This window comes from Xiphophorus couchianus, chromosome 1 (genome assembly GCF_001444195.1).
Source record: "Xiphophorus couchianus chromosome 1, X_couchianus-1.0, whole genome shotgun sequence".
Lineage (NCBI taxonomy): Eukaryota > Metazoa > Chordata > Actinopteri > Cyprinodontiformes > Poeciliidae > Xiphophorus > Xiphophorus couchianus.
Window position 1 is genome coordinate 1,485,660 of NC_040228.1, and position 22,424 is coordinate 1,508,083.

Sequence of the window (22,424 nt, forward strand, 5' to 3'; positions counted from 1 at the left end):
CTTGAGAGGTGCTGGTGGTTGCTGGACTGAATGTCTAAAACTGGGATCATTGCACATTTTTGCTTCACTGGAAACAAAGTTGGCAAATACAGAAAATGGTGGAAATGACACAGAATGTTTTTCTTTGTATTTAGTCCCATGGTTCATCCACTTTTCTTGTACTCCAAAAGGTAATTTATCGACTACAGGGTGGATTCCCCTTGCTGTGTCAAGGTAGAGTAGACCTGGTATGTAACCTTCACTCTTTGCTGAGTCGATCTCCAGTAGAAGGTCTGCAAGTTCTCTCAGGAGATGTGGATCTTTGTTTGAGATCTTAGGGAACTGTAGCATCTGATCTAACAGTGCCCTTTCTAAGGCTTCAGGAGAGCCATAACATTCTTGTAGTCTGTCCCAAACTTTAAGCAACCCTTGTTCAGGATTATTGACATGCACTGCTCTTAGACGCTCTGCGTACTTCACAGACTCTGGGCCAAGCCATTTGATCAATAAGTCCAGTTCTTCACTGGCAAACAAATGTAAGTTACGGATTGCATTCTCGAAAGAGGATTTCCAAGACCAGTAGTCTCCTGGTTTGTCACTGAACTTCCTTAGTCCTCCAGTGAGTAGCTCACTTCTAGCCAGGAACCTTGTTAGTTCAGACATGTTAACTTGGTCTTTTGATTGGACGTCATGTTTGAAGCTTGGTGACGTTTTAAGTACAGGGTTACACTGGGATAGTTGAGGAACAGCTTCATGATTGATTGAAATGTTTGATGGAAGAACATAGTCTTTCAGAGTTCTTGTTTGGGTTGACAAAATGTCATGGGTTCTTGTTTGGGTTGACAAAATGTCATGGCTGCAGGTAGTTCATTGTACTCTAGAATATCAAATGGAGTTACACTACCTTTTAAGACAAGTTGTTCTTTCACATAATTGCCAGTGCGTTCTAAAGAGTCATCATTTTGCTGCTCTGGTCGAGACATATGTTCTTCTTCATTAGCAGCTGCCTAATAAACGTTTGCCTCAGCATGAGCTGCCTCTGCATCACACTGGTGTTGAAGAACCAGTAATGTGGCTTCCAGTTCTGCTTTCTTAACTTTCATTGCAATTTCCTTTTTAGCAAATTCTGCTCTAGTGTGAGCTGCTTCAGCTTTCGCCCTTGCATTTACAGCAGCCATGCTTGCAGACGACTTACTTGAATTTGACAGGTGTGTCTTGCTGGAGCGAGTTGACGAAGCCTTTCCAGCTTCTTGAGACATCTTTAGTTTATATAGTAGATCTTCGACGTAAACATTCACTGCTTGTTGTGTAGATCTGTGCTTTTTCACTGTTCTGCCCCCACTGTGTTTCCAAGTAACAGTTGTGCAAATAGATAAACTCTCAGACGATTGTCAGGCGTATGTCCCTTTAATTGACGTTGCTTTCAATTGCCAAAAGAGTGAAACTACAAATAAAGATGAAAAACATGAATTTGAATACCACCGTATTCAAATCATGCAAATAGTAAGGGCACAAATGCTTAATACTGTGTAAATAACATGTCACAATCAGCCTTACAAACATCATCCTTTTACACCATAAATGCCCACAAATATAGCTCAATGTTGTCTCAGATGTAATAAAATAACACAAAATACTTACAAGCAGTGCTTTCTCTAAAGAACAAAACAGGATGAAGAATGATTAAATGAAGACTGATAAACTGCCTCTGTCAGCCATTATACATGTGTTTCTGAACTCATTCTACTGTTCAATAACTAGTGATGTGTCGGTCGCGAACGATCCGGCTCTAAGAGCCGGCTCTTTGAAGTGAACGATTGGAACCGGCTCCACAATGGGAGCCGTTTTAGGATCCTATTTGGGAGCCGGGTTTTTTTCTACAGTATATCGCTGTCTCTACGCCTCCCTGTCGTTGTGCTTGTGCTCTGCAAGTGCCAGAGCCGATAGTTTTCCCCGCGGCGTTTTTTTTTTGTCCTGCGGTGCCTCGCTGTCTCTCCTCCCCTTCTCCCTCTCCTTGCGCGTTTAGCTCTTCTGCCAGTGCTAGAGCGGAGAGTTTTTTTTCCCTCGGTCGGTCCACTGCCCTCATGTCAAGCGTGTGCTCCACACATCTGACCAATCACACATAGTTTCAATTAATAATGTGGCGGGAAAACACTGAAAAAAAAGTTTATCTCCACTTTTTTGTGGAAACGGCAGGCAATTGGCCAAGCTGTATAGCGTTCGTCGGCAGGTGTTTATGTACAGACACTCACTCGGCAGTCAAGAAGCACGACAGAAAGAAGGGGAGTCAGTGTGAGAACTGAATAGGTGAAAATAAATGAGTGACAGAAAACGGAGCAAGATTTGGACTCATTTTAATGCTACATCAAGCTCCAGGGCAGAGTGCAGACTGTGCAAAGTCAACATTTCCTATCGTGCAGGCTCGACAAACAACCTGCACAGCCACATGCGGACATCACACGCATCGGTATTGCTATAGCATTGTTATGCGGCATTTTTACTCATCATAAGTGCTTAACAATGTCAATAATGAAACAAAATATTATAAAATTAGGTTTAAGCTATTAATTAATTAATAATGTCAAAAATATATATGGGGAGCCGTTTGGGAGCCGAAAGAGCCGGCTCTCCACAGTAAGAAGAGCCATTAGAGCCGCATCTCGAAAAGGAGCCGAAAATCCCATCACTATCAATAACAAACTTAACATGAAAACACCACCACCTGCTGGCTGGGAAGAATTACTGCCAGCACATTGGAAAAAGTGTAATTTGTTTTTATTCATTTCTACAGTAGATACTGAAAAATACTTGTGTTTCCTGAGATATCTAGTGACTTTCCCCCTCTGAAATGTACAAATTTGTTTTTAGAACTCAGTTGCTTAGGCAGCTCTGAAACTGAAATCAAATGTGGTTTTTAAACAACAGTTTAACAAAAGTTTTTCAAATTTATGTTGTATTTTATTTTTGTAAACTAGTTAATCTTAGAATGCTTTTATAGTGTCACATAATCTGAAATGGAACTGATGTATTTTAGGTCCGTTGCTAAAAGAAAAATCACTGAAAAAGCTTTTTCTAACCTGAAACCAAACTTCTTCAACATAAACAGGATAAAACCTAAAATCTCCAGAATGTTCTAAAAACTGTTGAAAAAATCTATAAATCTGGGTCTGGGAAAAAAAAACATTTTAAAACCTAACTGCTTCAAGAGTTATGGATAAGTTAGTGTGTTTGTGTTTTTTGGTTATGTGGGAACCATTTTGGTGGATATTTCTCATTCCTCAGTCAAGCCTCATCTCCTGCTGGCGATGATGTGTATTGCACAGAGGCGTCCTCTATGTCAGAATCAGAATCAGGTTTTATTGTCATCATACAAGCTCAATGAAGTTCGTTTCAGTAGCCCAACCAAAGACAAGACAAATAAACACTATACCTAATGGGTAGACGTGTTTCCCTTTAAACTTTGATTGTCAGATTATTGGTCCAGTGAGTGTACTTAGCTCTTTTTTTTGTACATTTCTGTGCAAAAAACTAAATTTGATCAACTAATTAGAAATTTGGTTGTATAAAACGTGTTTGCACACTGGAGTAGAGAATCCATTAAATCTTTGGTGTTGTTGTTGATTCCAAAGATGTGGGTCTGGATCCCTCTCAGAGCTGTCAGACACCACATGGAGGGTTATGAGATCATCTGTGTTGCTTTGTGTGTGTGTGTGTGGGGGGGGGGCGTTTGCGTGTCTATGTGTAAATAAATCTGTTGTTGTGCGTTTATACATTTTCAGCCATCTCTGATTCTGTCTTGGCCGGTTTGTTTTGAACTCCATGACTGTTCGCTCTGTTAAGGTTCATTTACTGAAACTGTCTGAATTTATTTCTAAAGAAAGCTATGGGTTGTGTTAGAGGTTAGAGGTCATGGCTGTTAACGCTGATGCATTAAAGTTCATAAAGTTATAGTTTAATAGAATCTGGATTCTAATTCTCCTCAGATTCTCCTCTGGAAATGTCTTTTTATGCATATTTTCCCTTCATTAGAACCTATTTAAGAGAAAACAAACTGATCCACCGTCAGAAAGTTTAATCTGAATCTAAATCTTGTCCTTAATATTTTCTTTTTTTACTGAAAAAAATTCCATTCATAAAAATCTGAAGACTATATTTGCATCTGAAATCTCTCCAGTTCAGTTTCCTGCTCTGATATCCTTCCTGATTGCTGAGTGGGAGAGAAGCTTCAGCAAAACCAAATTATCTCAGGTCTTCATCAGAGCTCAGCGGAAGAACATTATGGAAACAGACGGTAAGGAGGAGGCGAACTCAGACTGCAGTTTGTGATTAATCAGTGGCAGCAGAGTCACGTTGTGTTTAATGAATCTGAGAGGCAGATTGAGGACGTGATCCAGTTCTGCGTTTTGCTGAGCTGGCGATCTGAAGAAGAACTGAGGAAAGAAATAAAGGCGAGGGCAAACATGAGACAGATGTTGGCTGCCAAAGGCCAAGGATTTGACTTAGTGTATGTTTCACAGGACAGAGGTCGGCTGTGAGGAGCTCTAGCCCTGACTGGGATGAAGTCCTGCTGCTCTGCTGGTCCTAATAAAATAATGATTATTATATTATCTAGTCATTTTATTTTTAAAAATTCCACAAAATTAGCATTTTCTCAATGCAAAAGTTGAGGATTAAAACTGATATATCCTTCTGTATTTGATATTTTGGGGGGGGGGAGACAATTCTATTCTAAGATTGGGGGGGGTACAAACCCCCCTGACCCTCATGGGGTTTCCACCCATACTTTAAAAGGAATTCATTTTCCTTTAACAGATAAAACCAGTCAGTCGCTGGTTTTATTAAATCATTTCTGTGTTATTGCCCTGCGACAGACTGGCGACCTGTCCAGGGTGTACCCCGCCTCCCGCCTGGAACGTAGCTGGAGATAGGCACCAGCAACCCTCCCGACCCCATTAGGGACAAGGGTGCACAGAAAATGGATGGATGGATGGATTTCTGTGTTATCACTGCTGTGTCATTTATGCAGAAATAATCCCTGAGAGAGTCATGAGTTGACCACACGCTACTGTTGTACGTTTCCATGGTCAGTGGAAACCTTCTCCATGTAGTCCTGCTGGGTTTGTTGCAGTCTAAATGTAGTGATAAGGCTGTTTGGCATCATTGTGCTGAGCGCCACAGATCAATGTTTCTCCATGTGCTGCCCAGAAGGAAAAGCAAACTGTTCAGCAACAACAGCAACCCTTCATCCTAACCGGTCTGCCGTCACATTCCTGAGGTCCGAACAACAAGTGGACATTCATATTTGTTGCAGCATTTTTTAGCTGGACGGAGGAATGAGGTGTTTTTTGTTTAAGTTCATTTTTGTTTGAAACATGATGTGAAATGTTGGCTTAGGATTTACTGTGTCTTAAGCTAAACTGAACTTGTAATGACATTAATGTTAATGAGATTTTTATTCATCAATCCATTTTCAACACCAGCTCATCTCGCTTCACCCACATTGATAATTCAGAAACTTTAAAAATCCATAAAAAGTTGGAATTTTCTGTACTGATAAAAACCTTTACTATATTATTCTTACTATACTGATGACACATTTCCAAAAACGTGTTCTTAAATAACATGTTTTGGAAACAAAATTGATTACTTAAGATACATTATTGTAATATTTTTTGGTCTTGCTTGCTCAAGTTACCATGGAGCTGAAATGCTAAATCCTCCAGCCCAGCTAGCATCCTGTGCTAATGCTAATACTCACATTTGAAGATGGTATGGAAGCCCGTTTCCGCCACTCTGTTAAAAAAAAAATAATTATCTCATAATAATGAGATAAATTATAAAATTATAATGAGATAAAAAATAAAATAAATGATCTCATTATTTTGAGATACTATCTCATTATTATGAGATAATTTTTTATTTTTTTTAACAGAGTGGCGGAAACGAGCTTCCATAAAGATGCAATTGAAGCTAAATAAATGAGTAACTTAAGTAACGGAAAAACATAAAGTGTATAATCTTTAACACATTAAAAGCTTTTTATGTGCTAAAAGCCAGGCTGTCTTTTTCCCTGTTCCTAGTGCTATGTGAAGCATAGCTGTTTTTCCAAGCTTACTGTGCCTATTTCTTTAGCTGAATTTATAAGAATACCTTGAATGACCCAGTTTGACAGACATATTATAGTAGTAGTATATTTCCTTATTTTATTATTATTATTTTAGCAAAAATAAGGAAATAAAAGCTTATCTACTGTAGTAGATAATCAGAAGATTTCACCTCACAGGTCCAGTCTTATATCTTAGCTGAAGCTTTCCCCTGTTTCATATATTTCAGATTCTGTTCATCTAATGTAGATAAATGTTTATTTATTTTGTATTTTTTAAGCTCACCCTAGTTGATATAATGTCATGGAATGCACTGAAAAAATTGAGAAAACAGCTAAAGTTGAAAGAAAAGCTTAAAATAGACTGAATAAAGTTTGATAAATTAAATGTACCTTTATATTTTTGTATATTCTGCCTTTAATGTTACAGAAGATGCATGGTGCCTATTTTAACCTTAATGTTTTAATGAACTGTCATAACAACCTTTATTACCATCAAAAGCTTAGAGGTTTACTAACTCTTTACCTACAGACTAATAGTGACAGCATATCTAACTACATTGTTGCTATTAGAACTGTTCACATGAATATGATACCATCTCAAAAACTATCAGGCTATCAGGCAACATTTTAAGTTGATTTGATCAGTGGAGATATTTGCAGAGTCAGAGAACAAAGCTAAAGGTTTCATATCAGAAAGTGTAAGACAAAAATAAACTCTTCCACACTAATGGCACAACAATCCAGTCACAGGGCCTTATGAGGAAAACACTACTTTTGGAGCCATGCTAACTACATAACTCAAAAGCAGCAGTGGTGTCTCATTTTACACTAGTGACTTACTGGATTTTCAACAAACCTTTCAAACATGATCATCACATCCTCTCCTAGAGTTTAATTTATAAAATAGAAACCATTCACTGAAAACAGTGAAGGTTTTGATGCTGGAATTTCTTCTAGAAATTTGTGTTGTATCTCTTGGTAGAAAGTTTTTTTTTTAAAATTGCTAATATTTTCTTGTACATTCTAATTTGACGAGTTTCTGGTGAGGTTTTGTAGAAAATCCCTTTAGCCACCTTGTTGAAGCAAACTGTACTTCCTGCGGTTTAACTAACTAATTAACAAAGTCCTCTCTCTGTCATCTTTTGCAGCTTCTTCTTGGTCTTCTCCTGCCTTATCCTGTCAGTGTTTGCCACCATCAGAGAATATAAAGACAACTCAGAAAACGCTTTGTACATCTTGGTATGTGCCGCTTTGTGTTTTGACCCTTAGCTACAGAAACTTTCAAAGTCTAATTGCTGTAAATACTGTAAAAAGCTGCTCCCTCCCTCACTTCTGAGTCTGTTCTCTATTATAGAATGAGAACTTATGTCATCTGATCTCATGGACACTCAGCAGGAAACCTAAATAAGAATAAGACCTTTATCATGGATGTAAAGTCTTACCATAAAAACTAGTTAAAGGTGACCTATTATGGTTCCATTGAACAGGTATACATACTGTATATGTACATATCTATAAGTTATATAAAACATGTTCATTTCATTTTTTTTTTTACACAAAATCATTGTTAGATATGGAGATGTTACTCTGCTCAGTTCTGCCTATTTTGAACTCAATTGTACATCTTTGAAAAACATAAGTGGAGCGTCCTGCACTAACCAACAAGAGCAGCAAGTGGTTTGTGAATGGTAAACCTACAACAGAACATTTGTCTTTTCCAGCAGCCATTGAACACAACAGTAAAACCAGCTGACCAAATGTGCTGAAGCTCAGCTTGGGTTGTTAGGTTACAGGCAGGGCTCGGCTGGGGTTGCTAGGTAACAGCACAGTGTGACTCAACAATTGGGAGATTTTTGAAATTGCTCATTTTCCAGATATTAAAAACATTAACTTATTGCTAAAAGAAAGACTTAATGTTTTTTTTTTTAATGCTCTTGGTCTGTTTTTAGAAGCAGTTGAGACCAAAATTGAAATATAAAAACATGCAAAATGTGAATTTTGCTTAATAAATCCTCTATAAATCCCTTTTTAAATGAAACATTTCTGTATTTTATGAGCCTGGGAAACTGTCCTCCTTAACACTTTTTAAGAAATTGCAAATAAATTCAGACTGTTCCTAATCTTTTGATAATTACTTAATAACTGATTCAGCATTAAACTCTACAGCAGTGTGGTAGACAAGCTCATTTCTCTTGTCATCTTCATATTCACATTACAGACTTCCTGCTGTTCCCTGGTTTTCATTTGCTTTGCAGGAGATTGTGACCATTGTGGTTTTTGGAGTTGAGTACATTGTGCGGATATGGGCCGCTGGATGTTGCTGTCGCTACAGAGGATGGAGGGGGAGGTTAAAATTTGCCAGAAAGCCTTTCTGTGTCATAGGTGAGGAAACAAGTTTGTTTTGCCAATTATTTTACCCTGAACATAACTCAGACTTTTTGGTTTTTTATTTCAATGTTCCTCGCAATGAATCCTTGAAGAATAATCACAATAGACTTTTGTTTTATAGAAGAGGATTAATTATTATACACAGATATCATCTTGTGGTTGTCTCATCAGACATAATGGTGCTGATCGCCTCCGTGTCGGTGCTGGCAGCCGGATCTCAGGGGAATGTCTTTGCCACCTCGGCCATCAGGAGTTTGAGATTCCTGCAGATCCTGCGTATGCTTCGGATGGACCGCCGTGGAGGCACCTGGAAGCTCCTCGGATCTGTTGTTTATGCCCACAGTAAGGTGAGCTAGATGTTACAGCTGCAGTACGTACCTTTATAAAATGTTTTTTATGTATTTGTTAAAACTGTCACCATGTCCTGGCAGTTTGTTATGAGACAGGTAATCTGTGAAAACATCCTCCCTGAGCTGCTATTGCAATCTAAAGAAATGCACCAAAAACAACCAATCAGATCCAGGTGGAGGGTCTTAGCGCTGTCAATCATGCTCATGCACTTGCTGCTCAATGTCCTAAAGTTGGAGAAACAACTCTTTATCCACTGTTATGACTGGCCATGCTAACTACCCTTAGCATTCACAACAGACTATGCTAGCTTCAGCTTAGCAGAGAGCAAGAGGCTAAGGGTGTCAGGATCTGTTCCTTATCTGTGTTTATTTTGAGTTTCTGGTCTCTGAGTCTCCGTGTTGTCCTGTCTCCCCTTGATTGTTCCCAGGTGTTTCTTGTCTCCTCCATTACCCTCTGTGTAATTAACCCCACCTGTGTTCTTTGTTCCTCGTCGGGTCCTCGTCGTGTTTGTCCAGTACCGGTTGTCACTGTTTGTGAGCTTCTGCATCCGCTCCTTTGTGCTGTCTGGACTTTGTGTTTTGGATTCCCTGGATTATTGTTTCTTTATTAAATTCACCATCATTCATCCTACCTGGGTCTCAGCGTCTGCCTCCACCACAACTCCCGCAACTCATGACAAAGGGGAGGGGAGATGAGCAGCCACATGAGATTGCTATTAACAGTGCTAAGACCTGCCTCCTGGCTCTGATTGGTTGTATGATCAGTGAGCACTTTGAGAAGGCTGAGGAGCTTGATTTTATTTTATTCTTTTTTCTTTTTCTTACAGAGTAACAAACTGTCACGACATGGTGACAGTTTCAACAAATATGTAGAAAAAATGTTTTTTTACAGATGTTATATACTGCAGCTGTAAGTGTAAGTGCCAGGGTTTGTTTTTATGTACTTTGTATTGAAGTCAAAAGAAGCTGAGCAAAGAATGTTCTTCAAATGTAGTTTTGGGTGTTTGAAGATAAGACGCCGTTTCTCCAGATACTCATCAACTTATTTATGTCATCATGTTGAGAAAAAGTTTGTTAAATGAACACATTGTCTGGAAATAGTGGCTCAGGTAACTAGACCTTTGCTGGAGTCTGTTTCCTTTGAACCCTGTCGTATTGGGTTTTTTTCTGATTTTACAGTAATACTGATTTTATTTTCTCAACATAAAGAGGGCAACTGGTATTCAGAGGAGTTATGGACTAAACTAAACGTCTGTGAATAGCTAACCCATGATTACTTGAGATTACCTTCAAAAAATACTTACAACTGTCTATTTTAATGGTTCAAACACCAAAATACCGTAACATACATTAGCGCTAGCACATACCTGCTGTCTTCCTTTTCTCCTCTCTTTGAGGTTCAGCCAATCAGTCTCCAATGAATAGATTGGCTGCTTGGTAAACACCAGCCAATAGCAGCACTGCACCAAGATATTTTAGTTTCCTAAACTGTATTTTCTTAAACTTTACAAAAACAACTATGAATATGCAAGTTTTCTCCAAACAATTTGGAGTCACGTTTTACAGAAACTTGTTGGTGAATTCCCAAATACAGAACTGTGAAACAGTGGCGGCAGTCCACTATATTGGGATAACACCTTGTTTTACTGAGAATTATTGAAATATTTCATTAGGGAAATATTTTTGCTCACATTGTTTATCAGTTAAATGATCTCATCATTTTAAAACAGCAGATTTGGTTTTGTAGTGATGTTCTTTTAGTCTTTTTAAACACATAAGATGGAAATAAACATAATTTAATCAGCTTGTATTTGGGAAATAATAAATCCATCTGGTTTCCTGACTTCCAGCAAGAAAACGCTCAGCTTGTGTGTGAGCATTTACATCTGGTGAAGAAATCTGGAATTAAACTTACAATCTTTTTCTCTTGGTAACTGGAACTTCTTTTGAGTTTTTAACTTTTCTTACTTTCTTACAGCAAAAAGCCGCTGCATTCATTTGTGTTCACTCTGACACACAAAGTTCTGCTGTGGAGAGGAAACGTAATTTATGTGCTTTCAAACCAGATGGTTGGCTTGCACTAACAGGCGCTGCTGCTGTTCCTACGGGAGGCGACAAGTTGAAGCAGGATGTGTGTGACCAAGGGAAATAAATACATTTATGAAACACCACTTAAGGCTTTGGGCTCACATCATTGTGTCCAATATTATTATGTGCTGATTGTTTTACCAGTCGACAATAGCCTCCTGTCTTGATGCCACTTTATTGCTTTATGTCCCCTGATGCTCACCGTACTGTTTTCCCCTGCAGGAGCTCATCACAGCCTGGTATATTGGTTTCCTGTGCCTCATCCTGGCTTCCTTCTTGGTCTATTCTGTGGAAAAAGAGTCCAATGAGGAGTTTGAGACGTATGCTGATGCTCTGTGGTGGGGACTGGTAAGGCAGAATAACTGTGTTGTTAATATAGAGCTAAATGGGGCCATGACGTTTGTTCAATAGAAAAAAGAAATTGAAACTGAAAAAAGTTTGAAACAAAGAAATTGGAACTGAAAAGAAATGTTTTGAAACAGAAAAATGTGAATGATGTTTTACAAAGAGATCTCTTGATCAATATACTTGAATTAGATTGATATTTTTGTATTTTCCTAATTTATTTCTACTTTTTTCTTAGGTCACACTCACCACCATCGGTTACGGTGATAAAGTTCCTAAAACGTGGAATGGACGCTTGCTGGGAGCTGCATTCAGCATGATAGGCGTGGCTTTCTTTGCCCTTCCTGCTGTGAGTGTGTTGGTTTGTGGGGAAAGCTTTAAACCCAAACGCTGACTGAGTTCCTGTTGATGTGATGCTGCTGCTTTATGTCTTCATTAAAGACCGCAGATCAAGTTCTGTCAAGGGCATTTCTCTGAATGTGCTTTCATGAAGGTTAAATTTCTTCCCAGAGTAAATCACCTACAGTTTCACTCATTTCAGTCCAGTACTTCAACATTTTTAGTATTCAGTTACATTCTATTTGTTTTTTTTTATCAACATAGACCCTTTTTCTTGACTAGTGTTCCTTCTCAAACCTTCTGACCTTTAAAGAACCAATTCATTTAGATTCATTACACTGAAACAGACTGTGTGACTAAATTTACTAGGTACTGAAGGTCGGACATGTTTTTGAGGAGTATAGCTGATTATTTCAGGGTGTAACGTTCTTCCTCTTTCAGATTAAACTCTATCTTTTTCTGATTAGGGGATCCTGGGCTCTGGCTTCGCCCTCAAAGTTCAGGAGCAGCACAGGCAGAAACACTTTGAGAAGCGACGTAACCCTGCAGCAGGCCTCATCCAAGTATCTGTCAAAGAAAATTTTCATCACAACATATTCAGACCAAATTTGGTGTTTTCTGCTTTCGGTTGAACGCTAAAGTAACTGTTTCACTGCAGGCTGCCTGGAGGTTTTATGCCACTAACCTCTCCCGTACAGATCTGCTGTGCACTTGGGATTTTTACGAGCAGACTGTCGCTGTTCCCATGTACAGGTAAGAGATGGCTTACAAGCGCAGCTTGCTTACTCAGCGTTTTCTGAAAATCCTATTGTTTTACTGTATCACATTCTGCTACAATTATTGGTGTTGTAAGCACGGTAGAACGCAGACTATCCTTTTCCCATCCAGAGTCTTTCTGTGGGATCAGGTGTGGCTGCCTGTTCTCCCAGCGGAGCCTTGGCAGAGATATCTGTCTGAAAGACATTTTAAAAGACGATTCTCCCTACAGCCACTTTGAGAAATTAATTCGATGTCCAGTGCTGCAATGACTCAGCAAAAAAAAGAAAAAGCATTTAGCTTCACTTTCACACAACAGATTTGTGACTTTCAAGGTGTGTTGGAAATATTTTGTGCTGTTTCTCACCTTAAATCGGAATTTGAGGTGAAAGGGTGACGGTTAGACGGCAGATTTGATGTGATAAGCTTGAAAGGACCCTGAAGGCAAGCTTTAACCATTTTAAATTGGTTAAACCATCCTCACAGATGCAATCCTATTTCTGTGTTCCTAGAATCATCCCACCGCTAAATCAACTGGACCTGCTAAGGAATCTGAAGGGAAAGTCATTCAGGTAGGAATATGATTTATGTATAATATATGTTAACCTGCCAGTCATGTTTCTGGACTGTGAACATGCATGACACAACATGTTAACTCCATGCGGTAAACGCAGGCTGGGATTCAAACTCACAACCTTCTTCTTGCTAGGCAACAGTGCTACTAGCTGTGCCACAGTATGTGAATGTGTTTAAGCATTTCACCTGTGTGTCAGTGAATGTGTAACTGGTAAAACTCATGCAGCTACTGCTGCCCCCTGCTGGTTGGCATGTGTTTCATAGGAGACATCATTTACTCTGGAACATTTTGAAAATAATTACTTTATTATTTGTAATACTGATATAAAATTTTCACTAAGGTATGGGCATATTATTTTTGGTTTTCATGGAAAGAATATGAATGCAGCTGGATGACTGGCAATTAATCTAATTATGATATTTGGTGAATTTCATGTTTACAAATGTAAATTTCTGTCATCATCACCCATTTTTTATAGTTTTGGTTAACTACATCAGACTATACTTATTCACTTTTTCCAAGAATACAAACCAATATGCTGTAAGTAGATATGAATGTTGTACTCCTGGCACACTTTATTTCACGTTTTGTTTTTTCTTTATATTTGTAAACAAAGATGTTTTTTTCATTTAAAAAAATTCTTGCAGATTCACATGTTGTGCTGTTACTGCAGGAGATAAAATTTTCCTGGTCCAATAATTTATGTCCTCTTCATTTGTTTTTTCATTTGTAGTTCTAAAGAATCTCCACCCTAACATCATGGAGCGATGCTGATCAATCATTTACTAACACAGAGAAGCTGCAACTGATAGTTTGTGCCTTTTTTCTCCTTACAGGAAAGATTCTCAGGCAGAAACCTCACCCAGGTCTGTGAAATGATTCCTTTTTATTCTCATCTTTCACCTTCCTTTGGCTTCACTTCAACTTGGCTCTTAGATGCTGCTGAGGCACTCTTCTTGGGGGAGAGTGTGCGAAGTATATCTTCGTGTATGTGTGTGTGTGTGTAGGGTGTGTGTGTGTGTCGGACATGATCGTGGCTGAGCGATAAAAGTGCCTCCTTCAAGAATGGTCTTGCTGCATTTGCTCTCTCGCTCAAAGATCAGCTCACTCTGGCCTCTCACAGCTTTATGAGATATTCACAGGGTGACCAGATCCCGACGAACTCTCTGTGAGACTTTGTGTATGATGCGTAAGCAAGGCAAGGCAAGGAAAGTCTGAGAAAAATTTGTATAATAGTGCCATAGTGTGTTGCAGTTTGGCAATGACTTCAGCTGCTACGCTGAAGTAGCAGTTGTGTTGTCAGTTACAGACAAATGGCATCACTGGTAATACATTTTTATCTGTAGTTTGAAAATAATACTGAGCTCCTTTTATTGGGCTGCGGATACGGCTGTCACTTCTGTCTGCTTGGCACCTTGTTGAATCTACATGTTTACGACTTATTTTGAAGAGAGGAAGCAGATGTCTCCGTTTTTAGGAAGAGTCGACTAGTAAAGACCTCTGGTTGTTGTCAGCTAGCTTCTTAGCTAGTTCACAAGAGTTTGTTACCAAAACACAGAAGAAGTTCCCACCACTTCAAACTTTTTGATCTTGATAAAATAAAACCAGCGAAAGACAAGATACAAATGATTTTTGATCCCTATTAGAATATGGTTACAGACTAGCTGCTAGCAACACTGCAATTAGCATTTGATTTTTAACTTAAAGCTAAACTAAAAATCTACTTTGCTATGCTCGGCCTTGAAAAAGAGATTCTTAATCCAATGGTAACTTCCCAGTAACTTCAATTTTTATGTATTCAGAACCCGAGGACAAAATATTCCACAGTGATTACAAATTATGTAAAATAGAGTTGGTTGGTTTCTGAAATCTCTGATCAGATTTAATAACATTTAATAAGCTAATTTAATAACATCGCTAAAATCTCATCTTCTTCATGTGAATACAGTTCATCATCTCCCTTTATGAGTGGGTGCAAAACACTTTATTTAAAAAAAACCCATTAGCAAACAAAAACCAGAACGTGTGGCATGTACAGTATATGTATGTAGTGCTCTACAATCTGACACCCCTCAATAAATTTCCTTTTGTAAGTGTCGTCCTGCTGCGTTGCTTCTGATAGGTGGAAAATGTTGATCATTTCTGAAATTGTATGAGAAGGTATTAAACTGTTTTTCAGGCTCACATAAGAGGGGCACCTGGCCACCCTAAATATTCACAAAGAAGCTGCTCTTTGACCCCACCCCTCCAGCTTCCAGCATTGCCTCAGCACTATTTCTTTGGATCACTTTAAGAGCTGCGCTTGAACTGTACATCACTGTTTTTGGTCAAGAAAACATGTGAAATAATTGACGATGTAGTAACACTTTATCATAGCTAACCCCTTAGTTAGATAATTCCAATTTTGTTGAATACTCTAACGTAATTAAAAAAAAAACATAATGAAAATCATTTCAAAAGGGATAGTAAATTAAATTGAATTTTACACTGTGGTTATAGTAAAGTGTTACTGACATCATATTATGGCACACTCTGGTGTTTTTGTGACTGTCTCCACTGCTGTTGTATCTTTTTGTGTCTCCTCTACTGCCCACCACTCCAGTAGTGAAAATGCACACAAAGACAGACTTTGTGGGTGCTGCCCAAGAACTCTTAGGTATAGTTGCTGCACAGATACTAACAAGCTGCACTGCAAGTTCTTGTGTTTCCTTCATTCCCCACCTTGTTTCCTTCTTTCTTTGAACTAAAGCTAAACCGAGATGGCTCAATGAGTACACGTGCTTTTAGGTTAAGATTGGACTAGATGATTATAAGGAGGTAGAAGTTCTGTCAGCGATCTGTACATAAGAACCAAAAGCTACTCTCCCTCAGCCTTTCACGTGTTTCTTCCCCCTCAGAGGACATGCACATATTCACCCTGTTTAGATCCCTACCACTGTTGATTTATGGTTTTGTTTAGTAATGTCTTTATGCAGTTAATTTGCTTGCTGCCTTTTTTTTTGCCAGATCAGCCCTTGTGAAACTCTGTTCAGCAGGCAGCTGCACACTGCTGAGTGCCTAACAGCTCCAGAGTATCTGACAGAGCATACAGTATCAGGGTGATTTATTTTTTGCATGATTAGTGTTAATTTTTTTTTTTTGCATAGAGTGAGACCACAGCTGCAACTTTGCTTCACATGCATGCCCGCTTGTAGCTTTCTTGCCTGACCCACTCAATGCTCCACTATGCTCGTATGTGGACATGGCTCCTTCTGCTGTAGGACTTTGGCCTTTTTGAGTTTCTTCTGAGGTAAGAAAAATTATCGCAAGTGCTAATTTATCAAAGGTTTTGCAAAGAACAACAAAGATAAATACATTTTATATGATTTTATTTGGGCATGATGTACAGCAATAAATCAGTCACATTCATTGAATATTCCTTCTTGTTACTTGCTCTGTGTAGTCGGAAAGCCAGTCTGAAGGACAAGGTGTTTCCCAGTCCTTCCAAAGCCCCCGTGATTAAGGGAAAAGCCCCCTCTCCGGGGGCAGAAGACGGCGCTGAAGCCAGCCCGAGCAAAGGCACCAAAAGCTGGAGCAGAGTCCGGGGTGGCGCCTCTCGCCAAAACTCAGATGGTAAGAAAACAAAATGCAGTAAAACTGAATAACAAAGAGTGCAGCTGAGATGAAGATAGCATGCATGATTTTCAGTGATTTTTATTTAGATCAGGGGACAAAAAGTTATTGGTACTTTTTATCTTTTAAATGTGATCGATCTCATGTCATTATGAGACAATAAACTGTAGGTTTACAAAATATATGGTCTGTTTGTTTGAAATGGTAATTCTGCTTCAATAGAATTTGAATTTGCAGAAACTGGTGATTTTCCAGACACACAACATTTTATGAACCATGCAGCTGCTGTGAGAGCTGGTGGAGCCGGCTGCACACTGTCTGAAAAACAAAAACAAATGGTCGCTTCCTGTTGTCTTCTTCTTCATGGTTTTCCCCAGTAGTACATCCGGCTGTTGATCGCGTGCATTGTGATACGAAGAAAGTGTTTTGATCTTACTGAAAAACGTTTTATCAAAAAAAATTTATTGCCGTGTTCCCACAAAGCAAATATATTTTCAGAATTTCAGTTTGCCCAGTTTCATGGTCAATGGAAACGCAGCTACTGATGTTGGAGGAACTGGTTCAGGTGAAGAACATATGGAGGCCAGACAACACCAAACCCATTCAGATGCTCCTTTGGTGCAATGACTCATATTGAAACAGGAAAGTCCATCCCGGCCCTGTCTTAAGAGTCATGAAACTGTCTAAAATGACTGTGATGAAATATTAAAATTGCTCCTTGTAATGGAACCAAGCAGTAAAACCAACCTCTGAAAACAGCCCCTCATTACGCTCCTCTCTGCACCTAATGTTGCACTTGACACATTGCATTCAGGGTTATGTTGTTTATGTAACCGGTGTATACTATTAGTGTTCTTTTCTGATATCCTACTCTTATACAGTCGGTTAACCTTGATGTGTTCTGCGTTGTGTTCAGATGGAGAAGGGAGTCAGACCACAGGAGTTGTTCGTTGTTCTTTAATGCAGGTTGCTGGCAGAGGCCTGCACAAATAGAAATAAAAATGCCCTTTAACATGCAGCTCTTCCATTCACAGGGGTTGGAATTCCCCTCTTCTCAGGCAGCCTAGCGCCAACTCAAGCTAGTACAGTACTATTGTTCTCATAAATAAATCCACAATAATAAAAAAGGTAGATTTCTTGTAAAATAAAAATAAAAAACTCTGAATCAGATGTTTTGTTCCCTAAATACAACCAGCTTAAACATTGTAGAACAGAACCAAATACACATACCTGCACAAATAGAAATAAAAATGCCCTTTAAGATGCAGCTCTTCCATTCACAGGAGTCGGAATTCCCCTAGCAGACAAACACATGGAGAAACTACGGTGGCCGACAGGTGCAAATGCGCAGCAAAAGAGAAAACATGCAAACAAACAAAAAACACGCGCATAAATTAAATGCGGCAAGCAAAAAGCGAATAAAATGCAGCAAACAAAAAGAGAGACGCAAACAAAAAAGAAGACACCCCCGAATGAAATGCAGCAAACAAAAAGTGAGACGCAAACAAAAAAGAAGACACCCCCGAATGAAATGCAGCAAACAAAAAGTGAGACGCAAACAAAAAAGAAAACACCCACGAATGAAATGCAGCAAACAAAAAGTGTTGAAAACGGAAGTGCTCCAGACCACTAGGGGGAGTCAAAGAAAATAGTATTCATTTCTATGGGACCAGATGCAAGATTCAGAGAAAGAAATTTGAAAGAAAGTAAAGGTACGTATAACTATATTTCTTTTCAGAAATATAGTTATACGTACTATATAACTATATTTAGTACGTATAAATACTATACGTACTTATATTATAAAAAGATACGCCGTCTTTTATAATATTATAGAATAACAGAATAATTTATGGGTAGCGTGATAGACTTTGTGTCAGTCATACCGTTCTGAGCTCGGTCTCGATTTTCTTTGACTCCCCCTAGTGGTCTGGAGCACTTCCGTTTTCAACACTTTTTGTTTGCTGCATTTCATTCGGGGGTGTTTTCTTTTTTGTTTGCTGCATTTCATTCGGGTGTGTTTTCTTTTTTGTTTGCTGCATTTCATTCGGGGGTGTCTTCTTTTTTTGTTTGCGTCTCTCTTTTTGTTTGCTGCATTTCATTCGGGGGTGTTTTCTTTTTTGTTTGCTGCATTTTGTTCGCTTTTTGCTTGCCGCATTTAATTTGTGCGCGTGTTTTTTTTTGTTTGCATGTTTTCTCTTTTGCTGCGCATTTGCACCTGTCGGCCACCGTAAGAAACCCTGTGACTAACTAACAACAATATCTGCTCTAACATTTAAGAAAAAAATTCTTAACTTGTCAAAAAGAATACTCCTCTGTATGTGTTAAAACAAATTAACATTCACAGCTGCATGCACTTACAATTATTTTATATATTTCATAAAACGCAAAAGTAAACAAAAGCAAAGAAAATTTCCTACCTCTTCGCAGGCAGCCTAGCGCCAACTGAAGGTAGTACAGTGCTGATGTCATAAGACAATCTCTTAAAGTGACAGTACAGGTACTAGTGCTTATCAAAATAAGTAAAATAATAATATTCTTAAAATATAAGAAAGAAATAGGATTCCTCAGTGTTAATCAGGATTTGGTGAAATTTCAAACATTATAATAATAAAAAATTAAAGCACATTTTCTAAAGTTGTTACATTTACCTGACAACTGGTTCACCCAGGCTCAAAATTACTAAGGAGAGAGAGGTGTGATTTGTCACTTCACAGGTCACCTTTCATTGCTTTATAGTGCAGCTGGAGTGTGCACTCTAAAATATCACTGCCCTTTGGATTGTAGTTAGTGATGAAACGTCTGGATGCTGGAAACACGCTGAAGTCCACTGAACTCCTGATCATGAGCCATTCTTAACCAAATGTTTGTAGAAGCAATGCCTGGGTGCTTTATTTTAAATGCATACCCTTGGAATTGTATTAAGACCATTTCAATTCAATTATTTGGAGCGGTGTCTAATGCTTCTGGGGGTATTGTGCATCTTAGCACACAGAGGCAGACAGAACAAAATGCAGTGGCTGGAAATAACGAGATCAAAACGTCTACAGCAGATTGGCAAACCTGTGAGAATTAGCAAAGCAAATACAAAGAACAGGTCACTCAGACTCCATGTGTTGTTCAAAACTTAGAGGGTTGTATCTAATCATTGAAAAATAAAATATAATCTATTTCATTGAGGAAAATAAAGGCATAGCATGACCGTTTTATCCCGTTCAGTCTAATAAGAATCTATTTCAGTCTAGCCAAGCATATGAGTGAGATAAAAGATAAAAGTCCTTCTTATCCAGATGAAAGATCTTCTAAAATGGCTCAAGTTCAGAGTTCAAATCAAAAACAGCAACTAAACTGAACGTCTGGTTCAATGCTGTGGCAGTCACTGTTTCAGTGTTTTCATAACTGAGTAAGATTCGTTTTTTTAGTCCTTTTCAAAAAGTGAGGTATGTCAGACAAGAAAGAGAATATTCCTGGACGGTGACTTGTTCTGCTCTCCAAAGCCGTGAAGAAAACCAAGGAACGTAATGAAAGTCTTCCTGTTATTGTTGTGGGTTCATCTCATCGTTCTCAATGGTTGACAACGCCGGCTCCAGACCTCATGTGGCTCTTTGGCGCTTCCACAGCTTTGGACAAATATTACATAAAAATAACTATAAATTTAATGAAAATCTCAGTTTTAACAGTTATCTTGGTTTTGATGAAATATCTGCTTTGAAAATCCATAACAGAAGGGCACCAATGGAACAAATATTATTTTGTCATAAATCTGCAAACTACATCCTTGTCTTCATTTTCAGTAAATATTGAATGCAACATTCAATAAAATGCATTTGTTTTCTTACCAACTAATTTTTTTCTGTCATTTTCTTATAGCCAACAGTAACAACAAAAACAGTTATGTGTGAAACATTATTAAGTTATTATTACCTTAATAAGGCCAAAGACAGAGGCGTGGTAACGAGCCATTCATTTGATTCAGGTGTGTTGGAGAAGAAATGTTTCTAAAAGTAGCAGCATGGCAGTGGGTCCACTGGACCTGACCTCCTCTATTTGACATGTTTCTCTGCTTCAGCTCACCTGAATCTACTGATGGCAGATTAACAGGCTGAATCAGGAGCAGAGAAATGTCTAAAACATGCAGGGCACCGCGCCCAGAGGAGCCTGCTGTCTAAATATCAACTCCAAACTGATCTAAATTAGTTTATTCTTGAGAAATGGGCACATTGTTATTAAAAACTTTCTAAACATTAACATTGACCTTTTCACGTGGTTCTATTGTTGCATCATTTGTTGATCTAGCTGGAAAAAAATTCTACTTTTTGTCTTTTCTTGAACATAATAGAACTATATTATTATTTTTAAAATAAAAAGTTTATTGTTTATTAATGACTGAATAATAATAATAAAAACTCATACATTTGGATTAATTTTTCTTGATTGAAGTATACCAAAGTCGTACTAAACTGGCATGTTAAAACATGAATACTTATGGTTTTTTTACATCACTGTATATGTATATGTTACATTGTAAAACTCACGAAACTATTGAATGGACATGCAGAAAAACTATTGAGAAAATTTGTCATTTTAATGTATTTAATTTTTTCACTTGAGCACTCATGCCACCCCACTGGCCTTTCCGCCCTGAGAGTTCAGCCATATCAGAGTTAACAACAGTTCATTGTTTTACCTGCTCAAACCAGGAAGCTGTGGACACGGCTAATGGATTATATTATTCTGTCTGTTTAGATCTGAAACCCCATTAGAAAAAGTAATCTTCCTTTAAATTAGACATAAAATATTAATTATATTATGATGGTCTATAATTTTTCAAAATTCACAGCTTCAGAAAAATGTTTTCCAGGTTAAAGACTAAAATGGCTGTTTGCTACACTTTACATCCATGCATCATCCACGACACAAATCTAGAAAGTTTCTTCATCATCTCTTTACGTTTTCTGTTGAACAGTTTGAACCAACTCTCATCAGCTGTATGTTTTCTTCTTTCACCTCATGACTTGTTAAAGTGCTGATTGAAATGCAGGATGAAGACTTTGGACTGAAGAGTTCTCCAGGTTAGACAAGTCACCATGAAAATGGCTTGAGTTTTTACCTCTGATTTAATCTGTACGTTTCTTTAGTATGCAATGTTTTGTAAATTTATACCAACCAGTTGGTCGCCATAAGACAGAAGAGGCAATTTAAACCTGAAGCAGAAACTATTTAGTGGATCCACATGCATCCATGTTTACAACAGATTTGTCTACCATTGTCATCCAACTACAGAATCCATAACAAATCTTTTCCCCTCATGTCTCTCCTCTTTTTCTCTTTGCAGCAATTGAAGGTTTAATAAGTAAGATATTGGAAGTATTTTTTATTGGTTGGCTTTTACAGAGAAACTATATATATATATATAAAAACAACAAGAAAAAAATTGGCTTTACCTGTTTCTGAGAAAACTGCATGCTGAAATTTGTTGACTTGACATGAACCCCTCTATAATTTTCTATTATGTTTATTTTCTCCTTGTTTTCACTGTAGGTTGTAAAGCATGAGTATATCTGAAAGCATGGTATGATTTTAATACCTCTACTCAATATTGAAAAACACACATTTATGAAGCTTGTTCTCCCCCCAACCCCCACAGCAAACGGAAAATAAGCTAACAGAGGGTTCAAGTCAAGCATTAAGACAAACTCACACAGATTTGTAGTCAAAAATCCAGGTTTATTTTGCATGAAAAATGACCCATTTTCACCACAAAAGTTTCAGCTTATTTCTGCAGTTAGGTCTTGACACCTTTATGACACCTTTAGCATGTTTAGCTTATCCCAGTGGCTAAGCTAAACATGTGAAATCCAATGCTGATTATGCTAATCCAATA

The 22,424-nt window shown here is 38.2% G+C and overlaps 1 protein-coding gene and 2 long non-coding RNA genes across 13 annotated transcripts in view; 1 reads left to right on the forward strand and 2 right to left on the reverse strand.

Moving 5' to 3' along the window:
- Positions 1-22,424, forward strand: part of kcnq2a (potassium voltage-gated channel, KQT-like subfamily, member 2a) — a 37,734-nt gene that overhangs the window by 8,556 nt on the left and 6,754 nt on the right. For 2 of the 11 annotated variants that reach the window (XM_028020742.1, XM_028020780.1), the window contains exons 2-14: positions 7,234-7,324; positions 8,341-8,467; positions 8,645-8,820; positions 11,134-11,259; positions 11,495-11,605; positions 12,063-12,158; positions 12,254-12,348; positions 12,864-12,923; positions 13,765-13,794; positions 15,531-15,584; positions 16,371-16,540; positions 21,565-21,612; positions 21,876-21,893. In XM_028020742.1, coding sequence (XP_027876543.1) covers positions 7,234-7,324; positions 8,341-8,467; positions 8,645-8,820; positions 11,134-11,259; positions 11,495-11,605; positions 12,063-12,158; positions 12,254-12,348; positions 12,864-12,923; positions 13,765-13,794; positions 15,531-15,584; positions 16,371-16,540; positions 21,565-21,612; positions 21,876-21,893 — 1,202 coding nt within the window. Of the gene's footprint in view, positions 1-7,233; positions 7,325-8,340; positions 8,468-8,644; positions 8,821-11,133; positions 11,260-11,494; positions 11,606-12,062; positions 12,159-12,253; positions 12,353-12,863; positions 12,924-13,764; positions 16,309-16,370; positions 16,541-21,564; positions 21,613-21,875; positions 21,894-22,424 lie in introns of those variants that run through there. The other 9 variants (XM_028020752.1, XM_028020762.1, XR_003595921.1 and 6 more) reach the window with 9 other exon arrangements.
- On the reverse strand, positions 1,371-1,731 carry LOC114146600 (uncharacterized). The gene is made up of 2 exons (XR_003595924.1): positions 1,621-1,731; positions 1,371-1,423 (listed from the first exon to the last, which is right to left on the reverse strand). It is a non-coding gene; the product is annotated as an uncharacterized LOC114146600 (long non-coding RNA).
- Positions 16,597-20,843, reverse strand: LOC114146611 (uncharacterized). The gene is made up of 3 exons (XR_003595927.1): positions 18,961-20,843; positions 17,771-17,837; positions 16,597-17,521 (listed from the first exon to the last, which is right to left on the reverse strand). It is a non-coding gene; the product is annotated as an uncharacterized LOC114146611 (long non-coding RNA).